This window comes from Leucoraja erinacea, chromosome 17 (genome assembly GCF_028641065.1).
Source record: "Leucoraja erinacea ecotype New England chromosome 17, Leri_hhj_1, whole genome shotgun sequence".
NCBI classification, from domain to species: domain Eukaryota; kingdom Metazoa; phylum Chordata; class Chondrichthyes; order Rajiformes; family Rajidae; genus Leucoraja; species Leucoraja erinaceus.
The window spans coordinates 20461453-20474827 of NC_073393.1; the positions used below are offsets into that span (position 1 = coordinate 20461453).

Genomic DNA, 13375 nt, shown 5'->3' on the forward strand with positions numbered 1-13375 from the left:
CTGGGCCAGGGGCAAAGAAGGCATGTACATGGGTTTTGGGTTACAGTTGCAGAATTTTGGCCAATAACAATGTTGAAACGGTATGTGACTTGCAAGTTCTAAATTGAGGCCCTCCCTTTTTTTTAAATTAGATTAAGTGATTGAGTAAAATGGACTGAAAACTATTACTTGATGGTAAGCCCATCTCAGAGCAATAGGGGGGCATTCAAGGATTTTGGATTAAAAGGTTTCCACAGAAAAGGTTGGATTTCCAACTCTAGAATAACTCAAATGGCAAGGAAACAAGCCGTTCGGCCCAACTCATCCTTGCCAAGATACCCATCTAAGATAGTCCCATTTGCCTGTATTTAGCTAATATCCCTCTAAACCTTTCTTAACCGTGTACCTGTCCAAATATATTTTAAATGATGTTCAGAACATCCCAGATGACATGATGGAGGGCGAGATAGGCAAAAAGGGAAAAGATGCGTAAAATGCAGAACTTAATACGGCAAAAAAAAACCTGGTATAAAAAGTGTATGAATGAAATCAAGCGAAATTAGGAAAAAGGTTAACTAAGGAAATTCACCATTTCAATTAACTATTACCAATTTCTACAAATGCACCACCGAAAGCATTCTACTGTGATGCACCACTGTTCGGTTTGGCAACTACTCTGCTCAAGACCGCAAGAAATTGCAGAGTTGTGGACACAGTTCAGTACATCACACAAACCAGCCTCACTCCACCCCAATCAAACAACTACATTACATGCTGCCTTGGGTAAGCAGCCAACATAAGAGCCACTCACACCCTGGTCATTCTCTCTTCTCCCTCTTCCATCGGACAGAATATATAAAAGCTTGAAAACATGTACCACCAGATTCAGGAAGAGTTTTTTCTCTACTGTTATTAGATTCTTGAACACACCTTACATAAGCTGAGGATGTATCCCTGATCTAACCTACCTTGTTGCGGTAAAGAGGAAAGATTAAGGACAAAGGATAGAACTACGAAGTCACGAAACAAAGTATTTTTGAAATGCAAAATGGGAAGGGGTGTGAGTATCCCGGTGGTGGAATTGTATTAAAGCTGGCAGAAATCACAAAGAATGAGGCATGGAAAGGACAAGGAACACTCTAACCAAGAGAAGTGAAAGTAGAAGTCCAAGAAATTGATGAGATATGTTCAAGGGGTCTGTCAACAATCATACAAAGCAGCACAGTTCAGTAAGGAAGGTGTCTCAGAGGGTAGTTGGGTTCTGAACCATACGACCTGAAAGGTTGATTTTGGTAGAAACCCTCAACACTTTTGGACAATGATTGAATGCAAATTCTAAGAGCTAGACCTACCTAGCCACTGACCGAGTTGAGGAATGTGGGTTAATATTGTGAGCTCTTATTTTGAACTAACATGAATGTGACCAAATTGGCTTTCTTGCCATATGCCTGAATTGTTTTTTTTTTTTAACAACTGCAGATGCTGGAAATCTGAAATAAAACAAAAATGGTGAAAAAGTCAGGTCAGACACAGTGGAAAGAGAAAGAGTCAAAGTTTCAGGATTACAACCCTTCATCGGAACGGTTCTCCCTGACCTGCTGAAATTTTCCAGTATTTTCTGTTTTTGTTGCCATATGCCTGCTACCCTGAAGCTTTAGCATGTTATGCAATGCTTTTTGTGACTGATGGCCAGTGGAGCAATGGCCATTGGTGTACAAGCAAGTCCATGGAGGAAAGGTCAATCAAACGGGTTGCTTTGTCTTCAATGACGACGACTGCATCTATCTATGCATGTGCAGTGTGTTCCTTCACAATTTTAACATGTCTCGTACATAATGGACAGGTTTTCAGGAATCAGTGTGAGCACTAGCAGAAGGCATGTTGTTTGTATTCAATAGTTGAAGTGGATTTGAAGGTGGCGACAAAGCCAGACGACTCTTTGGGTGCTCGTCCCAGAAGTGGATCTGCCGTCATTCATTACAATCGCTCCACACTTTTAAATCTTTAATTCAATAGATTCCTTTTATCCTGTATCTGTACACTGCGTACAGCTTGATTGGAATTAAGATAGATACAAAATGCTGGAGTAACTCAGCGGGACTGGCAGCATCTCTGGAGAGAAGGAATGGGTGACGTTTCGGGCCGAGACCCTTCTTCAGACTAGTCAGGGGAAAGGGAAACAAAAGATAGACTGTGATGCAGAGAGATATAAAACAAATGAATGAAAGATGTGCAAAAAAGTAACAACCATGAAGGAAATTGTTAGCCATTTGATAGGTGAGAATGTGAAGCTGTTGCGACTTGGGTGGGGATATAGTCTTTTCACATGTACTTTGGTACATGTGACAATAATAAACAAAACTAAACTGGATGTAGTCAGACACTATCTTGTTAATATCTGGCACCTGGGGCACAAATGCTGCTTATCAAACCAAGCAATATCCATGGATCTGAGCAAAATTCAAAATAACTAGTTTTGAATGCACAGCTCAGAAATGTAGCATTAACTCAAAGTTACACTGAGGCACCGTGGTGAAAAGATCAAAAATTAGGGATGCTATCTACTGGAATTACAGCAACATGTGGAACTTGTATATTTAAACTTGTTTCCTTCACAATGAAACTGATAGCCAAAAAATCTATCTCTCTTTTCTCAATTTTGCAATTTGAACAGAATAATTAAACCTCTACTTTTAAACAATAACTCCAGAAAGACAACCACAAGTTCTCCAACTCATGCTGGTCAACAGCTTTACCCACCACCTGGACATTTTGTGCAACTTAACCTGGATCTGATGGTATACCCGGTCGTGTTCTAAAAATCTGTGCGGACAAACTGGCTGGACTTTTTACGGACATTTTCAACCTCTCACTTCTGAGGTCTGAGGTTCCCACCTGCTTTAAAAGGGCATCAATAATACCGGTGCCCAAGAAGAGCAAGGTGACGTGCCTCAATGACTATCGACCAGTGGCACTAACGTCTGTGGTGATGAAGTGCTTTGAGAGGCTAATCAAGGTGCAAATCAACTCATACCTCGACAAAAACTTGGACTCACTGCAGTTCCCTTACCGCCACAACAGATCAACGGTGGATGCGATCTCGCTGGCTCTCCACTCCATGCTGGCTATGGACCACTTGGACAACAAAAACTCATATGTCAGGCTGTTATTCATTGACTACAGTTCGGCATTTAATACAATCATCTCTCCCAAGCTGGTTACCAAGCTCGCAGAACTGGGTCTCTGCGCATCCCTCTGTAACTGGATCCTCAACTTCCTCGTTCACAGACCACAGTCTGTTCGCATTGGTGGAAATGTGTCAGCCTCGATAACAATCAGCACGGGAGCACCACAAGGCTGTGTGCTCAGCCACCTGATGTACTCACTCTATACTCATTATTGCGTAGCCGGTCATACGGGAAACTCCATCATCAAGTTCGCCGACGACACCATTGTTGTGGGACTTATCACTGATGGAGACGAGTCAGTGTATAGAAGTGAGATCGACCGACTGACTAAATGGTGCCAGCACAATAATCTGGCTCTCAACACCAGCAAAACCAAGGAACTGATTGTGGACTTTGGAAGGGGTAGGATGGGAACCCTGTCCCGTTTATACCAACGGGTCGATGGTGGAAAGGGTCAAGAGCTTCAAATTCTTGGGCGTGCATATTTCCGAAGATCTCTCCTGGTCCCAGAACACTGATGCAATAATGAAAGCACATCAGCACCTCAACTTCCTGAGAAGATTACAGAGAGTCGGTATGTCGAGGAGGACTCTCTCGAACATCTACAGGTACACAGTAGAGAACATGCTGACCGGTTGCATCGTGGCTTGGTTCGGCAACTTGTGCGCCCAGGAGCGGAAAAGACTGCAAAAAGTTGTAAACACTGCCCAATCCATCATCGGCTCTTACCTCCCTACCATCGAAGGGATCTACCACAGTCGCTGCCTCAAAAAGGCTGGCAGCATCATCAAGAACCCACACCATCCTGGCCACACACTTATCTCTCCGCTGCCTTCAGGTAGAAGGTACAGGAGCCTGAAATCTGCAACAACCAGGTTCAGGAATAGCAACTTCCCCACAGCCATCAGACTATTAAACTCAACTAAAACAAAATCTGAACTTAATTTGCCTACTGCACTTTATATGTTTATTTATGTGTGTGTATATATGGACACATTGATCTGTTCTGTATTATTTATGCCTGCAATATTCTGTTGTGCTGAAAGCAAAGCAAGAATTTCATTGTCATATCTGGGACACGTGACAATAAACTCTCTTGAATCTTAATCTGAAGATTTTCTCAGTAACCATGATGATTTAGCAACAAACAGTAGATTTGGAAGCATTTTAAATTTTGCTTCAAAGACAATGACTCACAAGGACTCATTTTTTCTAGTCTGTTTTCCTTTTATTTCACAGAAGCAAGAACTGGAATGCAATCAGGCACAGGCATGCACATATCCAGGTCAGGAAGTATAACATCTAGGTCAGCACTTGAATAAACGCATAAGAATGATTCAGAATATTGTCCTTACCCATAGTTGATTGCTTCTCTGTACTCCAAGTCACTGTTGCATTTGGAGGAAAATGCAAGAAAGATTTATTTGGCTTGCTTTTGGAAAAACTTGAAATGTTCAGTAGAGTTGAAGCAAATGTCACTTCCTTGCTGGCTCTTAAAATGAAATCCTTAATAATTCCAACCAAATGCCAAAGTCTAATTTCTCTACATGAAGACCTTATGTCTGTGATAAAGAAATTGAAGCAACAACTAACCATGCTAAGGAGACAGTGCAGCAATCCCCCAATAAAGCACAGCTGCTTCAATGGGCGCTCCCTTGGGAAGCACACTAAGCCAGAGGCAGCTTTACTATTTGTGCCAAATTATTCCCAACACAATTAGTTCCAGGAGAAACAGAGGTCAGCCCAAAACCAAACGCGTGACAAGTTTTATTTAAATTTATTTAGTGCATGCTCACCAGAAAAACTCATCCTGAAACATTTATTTATTTGCGAGATCTGTACCACACACACCTGAATATAAAGGGATCTTGGTGGGCAGATAGAATCATTGCATGCTGCCATCAGGATGTACCAGGGGATTGTTTACTGCCAGTTCTCAGAGTCAAAATCACACACGTGTACATGGACAAGCAGTTAGCCAGATAATCAGTTCACTACATATGAGCAAGTTGGCAAATGTCAAATGCAATCCGGTTCTCAAACCTTCACCCACTTACATTTGCAGCAGGGTAAAATCAATGGACTTGCAAAAAGGAAAGAGCCCAGTTTCACTACTTCTCATGTCCAGCATAGAACAGGTTACCAATCACGAGCTACCTTGCAATGGATGGAACTGTCCTTGACCGTTTTTGCAGTTGCTCTCATCCAGGCAAAATAATGTTCTACCACGCAGCTGCCTTACACTTGGCAGAAAGCTTTAGGATGAACAATTTTATTGTTCTTCAATAATTGATGTTCCACTTTGACCAATCCACCAGCCCTGCTGTATCCAAACCACGAGGAACTAATTTACTTGGGCTTTGGACTCTTATTCTCTGATCGGTCCCGTTTGAATTTCAGGCAGTGAAATGTCGATAAAATGTTATTGCCTTTACAGTAGTAAATCCAAAATCCCAACAGCAACATCTGATGCTGTCAGCAGCACGAGATAACTAAGAATTGCTTGCAACAATGTTGTCATAGAACTAAAAGCCAAAGGAGACCCAAATCCCACCTTGATTTAAAGGATGCAAGAAATAGGAGAGTGTGATTGAACTGGAGTGAGTGCATCAGGTGGAGGAGGACTTATCACTTCATATCAAGAAATTTAATATTACATCCTTCTTGACATCAACATGATTTAAAATATCGGTATCATCCCCCCTCCCCCGATCTCACTGTTCTCCACGTCCTTCTCTTTGGTGAACACTTCTGCAAAGTGCTGGTTTAGTACCTCACCCACTTCCTCAGGCATAAATTCCATCCTTTGTCTTTGAGTGCTTTACCCTCTCCCTAGTTATCCTACTGTTTTTAAGGTATGTAATCATGTCTTCAATTGGGTCTGTGAGCTGCAGTTACTCTTGCCAATAAAACCTAACTCTGTCTGAAGGGCCCTGACCCGAAATATTCCCGTCCCAAATGCTGCCTGACCCACTGAGTTCCTCCAGCACTTTGTTTTTCACTTGGCATTCACCCTGTTAAGCCCCATTAAGAATCGTGTCGATTTCAACAAGATCACATTTTATTCTTCTGAATTCGTATGACAAATCTGCGGTTTAAGAAATCAATAATCCTAACGATAACCTGCCTTAGATAATGAGACCGTACACAATACTCCAAATACAGTCTCAACAGGGCTCAATATGATTGAAGCAAAGCATCTTCAGTCTTGTGCTCCAATCCTCTTGAAGGTAGCCTTTGTTCAGCTTTGTTACTGCTTGCATCACCAGCACGTTGACTTTAAGTACAAGGGCTCACAAGTCTCACTGAACATCAACATGTTTCGATCTCTCACTGTTAAATAAATGGTCAAACATCATGTCAAGCATTCTGGATGACATCACACTTTTCCCACATTAAGTTCCACTTGCCATTTCTTTCCTCATTCATTGAACTTGTCTCTGACCCTTTCACATCTATGGCAAACATATATAGATTGTGAGCAGCTTAATTGTAATTAACCAAGCGTAATTGCTGCTGAACTCCACTGGTCATGCGGTTCCATTTTGCTAATGACCCATTTATTCCCACTGTTTTGACCATTACCCAATCCACAATTCACATTAGTACATCTTTTTCATCTCCCGCTGTTGTCCATCCATCTGCCAATCAACTCCCTGCCCCCCTCCTCACTTTATCCAGCTATCACTTACCAGGCTTTGTACCACCCCACCTCTTTCCCAGCTTTCTTCCCCCCTCATCCATCAGTGTGAAGGATCCCGACCCCAAACACCATCTGTCCACGTCCTTCAAAGATGCTGCCTGCCGCTGAATTACTCCAGCAATGCCAATGTTATTTCTAAACCAACATCTGCACTGCCTAGTGTCTTCATATCAGTATATCTCCCCCAATACCATGCACTCCAATTCAGTTGGATAATCTGCGGGGTACGTTATTGATGACCTTATAAAAGTCTAAATACACGTCAACTGGTTCACCCTATTCTGCGAGTTACAACCACAAAAAACTTGAGAAATAAATTAGACACATTTTCTTTCAACTGTCTACGTCAATTCCAGCCAATCATTTTATTCCTGCCTTGGCCTCAATTCCCTGACAAGTATCAGAACAGTTGATAAAGAATGGCATAACACCTTGATCCTGCCACAAAATACATTAACATACAAGGTTACATTGACCAGAGGACCTTCAATGAAATAATGCAGTTAAAAATGTGAAATATCAAGATCTAGAGGGAACAATTTAAGCCAACATCTGTGGAAGGTTAATCTAGCTCCTTTTGTTGGTACATTTAAAACTAGCAAGTGGCGGTGTGTTCTCCTGACCATTGAGACAACTCATACTCACCCTGGCTCTCTGATGTCTCTTGCAACACGATAATTCCAGTCTCGATAAAAATCATTTTCTTTGTCAAAATCATCATCTCCAATGGTGACGTTGAATCGCTTCTCCTCAAAGTCTGGTTCCTGTTCCTTTCTGATGGTAGCTTTCTTCAACATCTGAAAATAAATAGTTTAGAAACTAAGCTCAGCAAAGTTCTCAGTCCTTTGTTTTGTTTTTTAGTTTTCCTTCTTTTCCTATTGTTCTTCATCCTGATCCAGAGGTTTGAGACACCGCACATTTGACGAACAACATCATATGCTTTGTTCATTACCTTGATCGCAACATTTTAAACGTTAGTTTCAATTGCTGAGGCCAATGGCAGGCATTTGCCACAAAGAATGGCTTATTTTTGTAATAAGGCTATCATACACCAACTTCCCTATGTACAACAGCGTGGTTCAATTTAATGCACACTTGCCCGAGACTCTGCCTTGGCTTCAAAAGTCAAGCCACAGACTAGAACCCAAAATCAAGGGCAGCCCTTCACAGCAGTACTGAAGGAGTGCTACACTGTCAGAAGTACAGTACCAAGGGAGTGCCATGAGAGATGAGAATAATGAATTACTTTGAATTATCTAGGGCACATCATTTATTTACCTCTTTTGCATGCCGCAGTCCTCTCTCCCATGCACTCTCTGCAGGAGGCTCCAAAGGAATAGGGGGCATCAATTCTTCAATGACCGGAGCTCCCTAGACCAGGAGAGAAAATCCTTTGAAAAACCAAACACCATCGTCTACAAGAAGAAACTCATAAAACTTAAATTTTGAATGGCCGTCCCCATATCTTTTAACTATGTCCCCTAGTTTGAGATTCTTACACTCAAAAACACAAAATGCTGGAGTAACTCAGCAGGTCAGGCAGTATCTCTGAAGGGAAGGAATGGGTGACGTTTTGGGTCGAGACCCTTCTTCAGACTGATGTCAGGGGAGTGGGCGGTACAGAGATAAAATGTAGTCGGAGACAGTAAGACTGGTGGGGGAACTGGGAAGGGGGAGGGGATGGAGAGAGAGGGAAAGCAGGGGCTACTTGAAGTTAGAGAAGACAATGTTCATGCCGCTGGGGTATAAACTACCCAAGCGAAACAATTTGCGCTGGGCCTCACTCTGACAGTGGAGGAGGCCCAGGACAGAAAGGTCAGATTGAGGTATGCAAAACCTCATCCTGGGCGCAGATGCGGCCTAGACGGAAGAATGGGGAGTAGGGGATAGAGTCTTTACAGGAAGCAGCGTGGGAAGAAATGTAGTTTAGATAGCTATGGGCATCAGAGGGTTTGTAATAGATGATAGTCTGCCTCCTGTGATGGAGACGGTGAGACGGTGGTTGGGAGATGTCGGAGATGGTCCAAGTGAATTTGAGTGCAGGATGGAAATTAGTCGTGAAGTTGATGAAACCAGTGAGCTCTGCATGGGTGCAGGAGGTAGCACGATGTAGTCATCAGTGTAGCGGAGGTAGAGTTCGGGGATAGGGCCAGTGTGCGCCTGAAACAGTGATTGTTTGACGTACCCTACAAAGAGGCAGGCATAGCTGGGGCCCATGCAAGTTCCCATAGCTATGCCTTGGATTTGGAGGAAGTGGGAGTAGTCGAAGGAGAAGTTGTTAATGCTAGGCAGAGAAGAGTGTTAGTAGACGGAAATTGTCTGGTTCTGCAGTCGAGGAAGAAACGGAGGGCTTTGAGACCTTCCTGGTGGGGGATGGAGGTGTAGAGTGACTGGACATCAATAGTAAAGATGAGGTAGTGGGGACCTGGAAAACAGAAGTCATTGAAGATGAAAATGATGAAAATGTAGATGAAAAAGATGATGATGAAAATTGAAGCAGAAAAGATGAAAATGAAACTATTTGGCCACTTGTGACATGACAACCATCTCATCCCAAGAATTAGTTTCTTGAATAAATTTTGAACTCCACAACCCTCTAGAGTAGAGAACTCCAGGGATTCCTCACCCTCTAAAAACAAATTGTTTTTTTTCTTTCCCAGATTTAACATTAACTGTTTCCCGAGTTTCCTGTTTGTATTTTAGATTTCTAATATAGGCACTTTGATCACCACCTTTGAATAAGTGTATCAAAGCCACTGCTGATGCAATTAATATCTGTGGCCACTCATAAATCACATCACGGGCTGCAATACATACGCCATCATACATTAGGACAAAGTACGATGCAGACACGATGCAATTAGCACAGCATTCAAGGTTGGACACTGCAACTCCTGACAACAGTATAACCTGCTGGTAGCTACAACCAACTGCAGTGCACTGCGAGGTGGCAGCTGAGAAGATCTGCTTGTGAAGCTTCACATATGGTAATCTCAGGATTAAATTGGGATATAGAGCTTTCTGAGAATTCTGCCATTTCAAGTTTAACGTGAATGTAATGTAATTGTTCCGAATTCCCAAGAATCAAAAAGTATTATACTCATAAACAACCTAGTGTAGTGACCCCTAACTCTGCAGTGGTTAAATACATACATTATAATGCTTGTAGACTGTTTTCTTGCAATCATTTAATTCAGATTCAGATTCAATTTTAATTGTCATTGTCAGTGTACAGTACAGAGACAACGAAATGTAATTCCCGGGGACATGGCATGCTGGATTGGTGGCAAGGAACACAGTCTGACGTGCAGCCAGAACCTGGCAGTGGTTAGGAGTGTGGCTGGAGCCAGGGCCATGGAATTTGATATACAGCCCAAATAAACTTGTTTTTCCAGCATTTTTGTGTACCGAAACGCTGACTATTTCCTTCGCTCCATAGATGCTGCTGCACATGCTGAGTTTCTCCAGCTCACTCAATAAAACCTTCGATTTTCCAGCATCTGCAGTTCCTTCTTAAACTCTTATACTCAGGAGTAAGCAGGCACCTATGTGCTCTCTCGCCTTGGGACCTCTTACCACTGGATCTGTGAAGCTTGTGCGTTGTATCCAATGGTTACACCACATTAAAGAAACCACACTGAGAAAACATCCCTCCCTTAGTACGATGTACAGGGTCTGGAGAGTCAAGAGCTTCTGCTAACAGAGCTTGGGAACTCAGACATGTCTACACTGTGCAAGACACAACCCATTCAAAAAAGTAGAACACCTTCAGAGTGAGTTTCAGGATCAAGAATGAGGCCATTGCTCCCCCTACTGGCACTCAATAAAACCAACACACTGGGTGCAGATTTCCACTGTACGGCCTCATCCCAAACAATACAATACGGTTTTATTTACACCCTATTCCATCAGAGAGACGAGCACAGGACCGCGTGGCAACAGCCCTGCTCCAAGCAACAGTATCTGCTGGATATCATCGTCCAAGCAAAGCACCGCAAAGTTGTCCACATGACTTTCATCATGATAGTTGGACTAACCTCTTCTCATCCACTCTCATCCTCAGGCTGATCCAAGACACCAGCATCACCAGAAACATAGTTTCAAGATATAATCATTATCAAAGCTCTCAAAGATGTCAAAAGAATCTTTGATCAGACAGCACCTCACAGTTAATCTATCAACTCCCATCCACAGTTTCTGATACTCTAGACCGTGCTCTCTCACATAGACAGGCTCTCATTCATACAATGGAAATGATTCACAATGATCCCAAGTAATCTCTGGCTAATGGCCATTTAGAGAGGAGCAGCAGCATTTAGATGGGTATTAAGAACCTGGAGTCAGTGTATCAGAGGACCTGTGTAAGTAGTGGACCACCTCAAGGACAATTGCTCCTTTCACTGTAACTTTATTTGGGTTTAATGTTCTTATGGTGGAGCTCAATTTTTTTATAAAACAAATGACTAAACACTGGGATCTCAAGATTTCACAAATATAATTAAACGTTGTACTCACCAAGGCATGGGTTTCCTGGAAAGACAAGAAAAAAAACTAATAAACAGAACAAGCAAGCAATTTAATTTTTAGAGTTATATGTACACACATGTATATAGGACCTTCGGCCCAACTCATCCAGGTGTCTTCCTGAGCTAGTCCACATTCTCTGCATTTGGCCTATCGACCTCTCGACCTGTCCTATCCATGTAGCTGTCCAAATGTCTTTAAAACATTGTAATTGTACCTGCTTCACTTCTGAGTTGGAGAAACTTCTGGATTAGTAATAGCCACTGTAATTGTTCCATGTCTGACATCTATTCTCCAACAACTTTTTTTACTGCAATATTCTGCTTAATTCATTTGGATGCATCGACATCTGGAATCTAGAGGTATGGTGCTAAGCTTCCCTCTTCAGGGTGCTCAGATGTGTGTAATAAAGCTCAGGGGTTGTACAATTTGCCCACCTTGCCACTCATCTTAAATTACAGTCACCAACTCAATATACCAGAGAGGTACGATTAACTGTCTGCAGAACAGCCTCCAAATGCACTGGCAGGATTGCTAAACCAGATCCTCATTTATTGACTTGCGTAACTCCAGTAATGTCTAGAGTTGTATTCTAGCAGCAAGCAATTTCCAGGTTCAGACAACAGGTGTATGCACTAATAAGCTAATGGTGCACATCTACCCACCATGGGATCATGACTAAATGCCCAAATTAGAATTTAGCCCAAAATAATTTAATGATCCCAAAGTCCACAGGAAAATGTGATATTCTCACTGACACATGGGAATACCTGACTTATAAAAGCCACTTAAAAAAAGAGCAGCAGCACCTGGGAAGGCACCAAGCACCCGAGTCTCACTGATGAGAACAGGTGGAGGTCATGCGCACATAGTGAGGGAGCACACAGCATCAAGCTATCCACTCACCACATTGAGCACTGCCTCAAGCACCTCTGTACTCAGAGCCGAGATGAAGACAAACCATCTTCAAGGCTGTGGGGTGATGTACGATGAAAACTTTTTCCATCAGAGCAGTGATGCTCTTCTACAGTGCTGCACAGTGGTGGGGGGGTAAGTACAATATAAGGATGGATCATGCTTGCCAATATGATTGTAAGCTTAACTCCATTACAGCACATGTGCTATGCAGATTGATAGGGAATCAAGGATTGATTGTATGATGTGACAGGGAAAGATTTCATCAGCTGGTCGGGTTTAAGAATATAGATTGAATAGAGCTAGGATGCAGGGAATAAGACCAATGGTGAGAGGTACGGAATCCATCACAGAAATTCTAGATTCTGAATTTGGGATACATTTTCTGGAGGGTGAGGTTTATTGAAGATGTACGGCATGGCCAAAATTTAGAGAAGGTCCAAGGGCAACCAAGATGTACAATAACATCCCCAGTGACAAAAACTCAGAGGCTTAGTGGAAGCATATTGCTGCAGTAAACTTAAGATGAGTGCAGATGAAAGAGATAAGATGGGAGTGAAGCAGGTTAGTCGATAAAGCTCACTTGACCATGACAATTTGGTGCAGCCAAAATTTATTACAAATTGTTTCACTGGTTGGAATTTAAATCTATTCGCAAATAGAGGAAGGATAAAAGGTAAGGAATTCAATGAATGACACCGTGACCAGTCATTATTTCTATAAATCTGTGTTGAATTGGTGTAAGTTTATACAAAAATTATTTTAAAATGTTGGGAAAATTCTTTGACTATATGCAAGATGGGTTTTTTAATGACAAACCTTTCTTCCAGAAAAAATGACCACTGGTTTTAGTTTGAGAAATGGATGTATTAGAAGGCACCAATAATTTTACATTTTAAGAATAAGGGATAGGCCATTTAAGACTGAGATGAGAAAAAACATTTTCAGCCAGAGAGTTGTGAATCTCTGCCACAGAAGGCAGTGGAGGCCAATTCACTGGATGTATTCAAGAGAGAGTTAGATAAAGCTCTTAGGGCAAACGGAATCAAGGGATATGGGGAGAAAG

At 42.1% G+C, this 13375-nt stretch overlaps 1 protein-coding gene across 8 annotated transcripts in view; it reads right to left on the bottom strand.

The window, feature by feature from the left end:
* The window catches only part of zc3h18 (zinc finger CCCH-type containing 18), a 119720-nt gene that overhangs the window by 84189 nt on the left and 22156 nt on the right, over positions 1–13375 (bottom strand). For 5 of the 8 annotated variants that reach the window (XM_055648772.1, XM_055648777.1, XM_055648776.1 and 2 more), the window contains exons 5-8: positions 11386–11421; positions 8149–8241; positions 7516–7667; positions 4523–4555 (exon numbers count right to left, since the gene is read on the bottom strand). In XM_055648772.1, the coding sequence (XP_055504747.1) occupies positions 4523–4555; positions 7516–7667; positions 8149–8241; positions 11386–11421 (314 nt within the window). The remainder of the gene's footprint in view (positions 1–4522; positions 4556–7515; positions 7668–8148; positions 8242–11385; positions 11422–13375) is intronic. The other 3 variants (XM_055648778.1, XM_055648775.1, XM_055648774.1) reach the window with 2 other exon arrangements.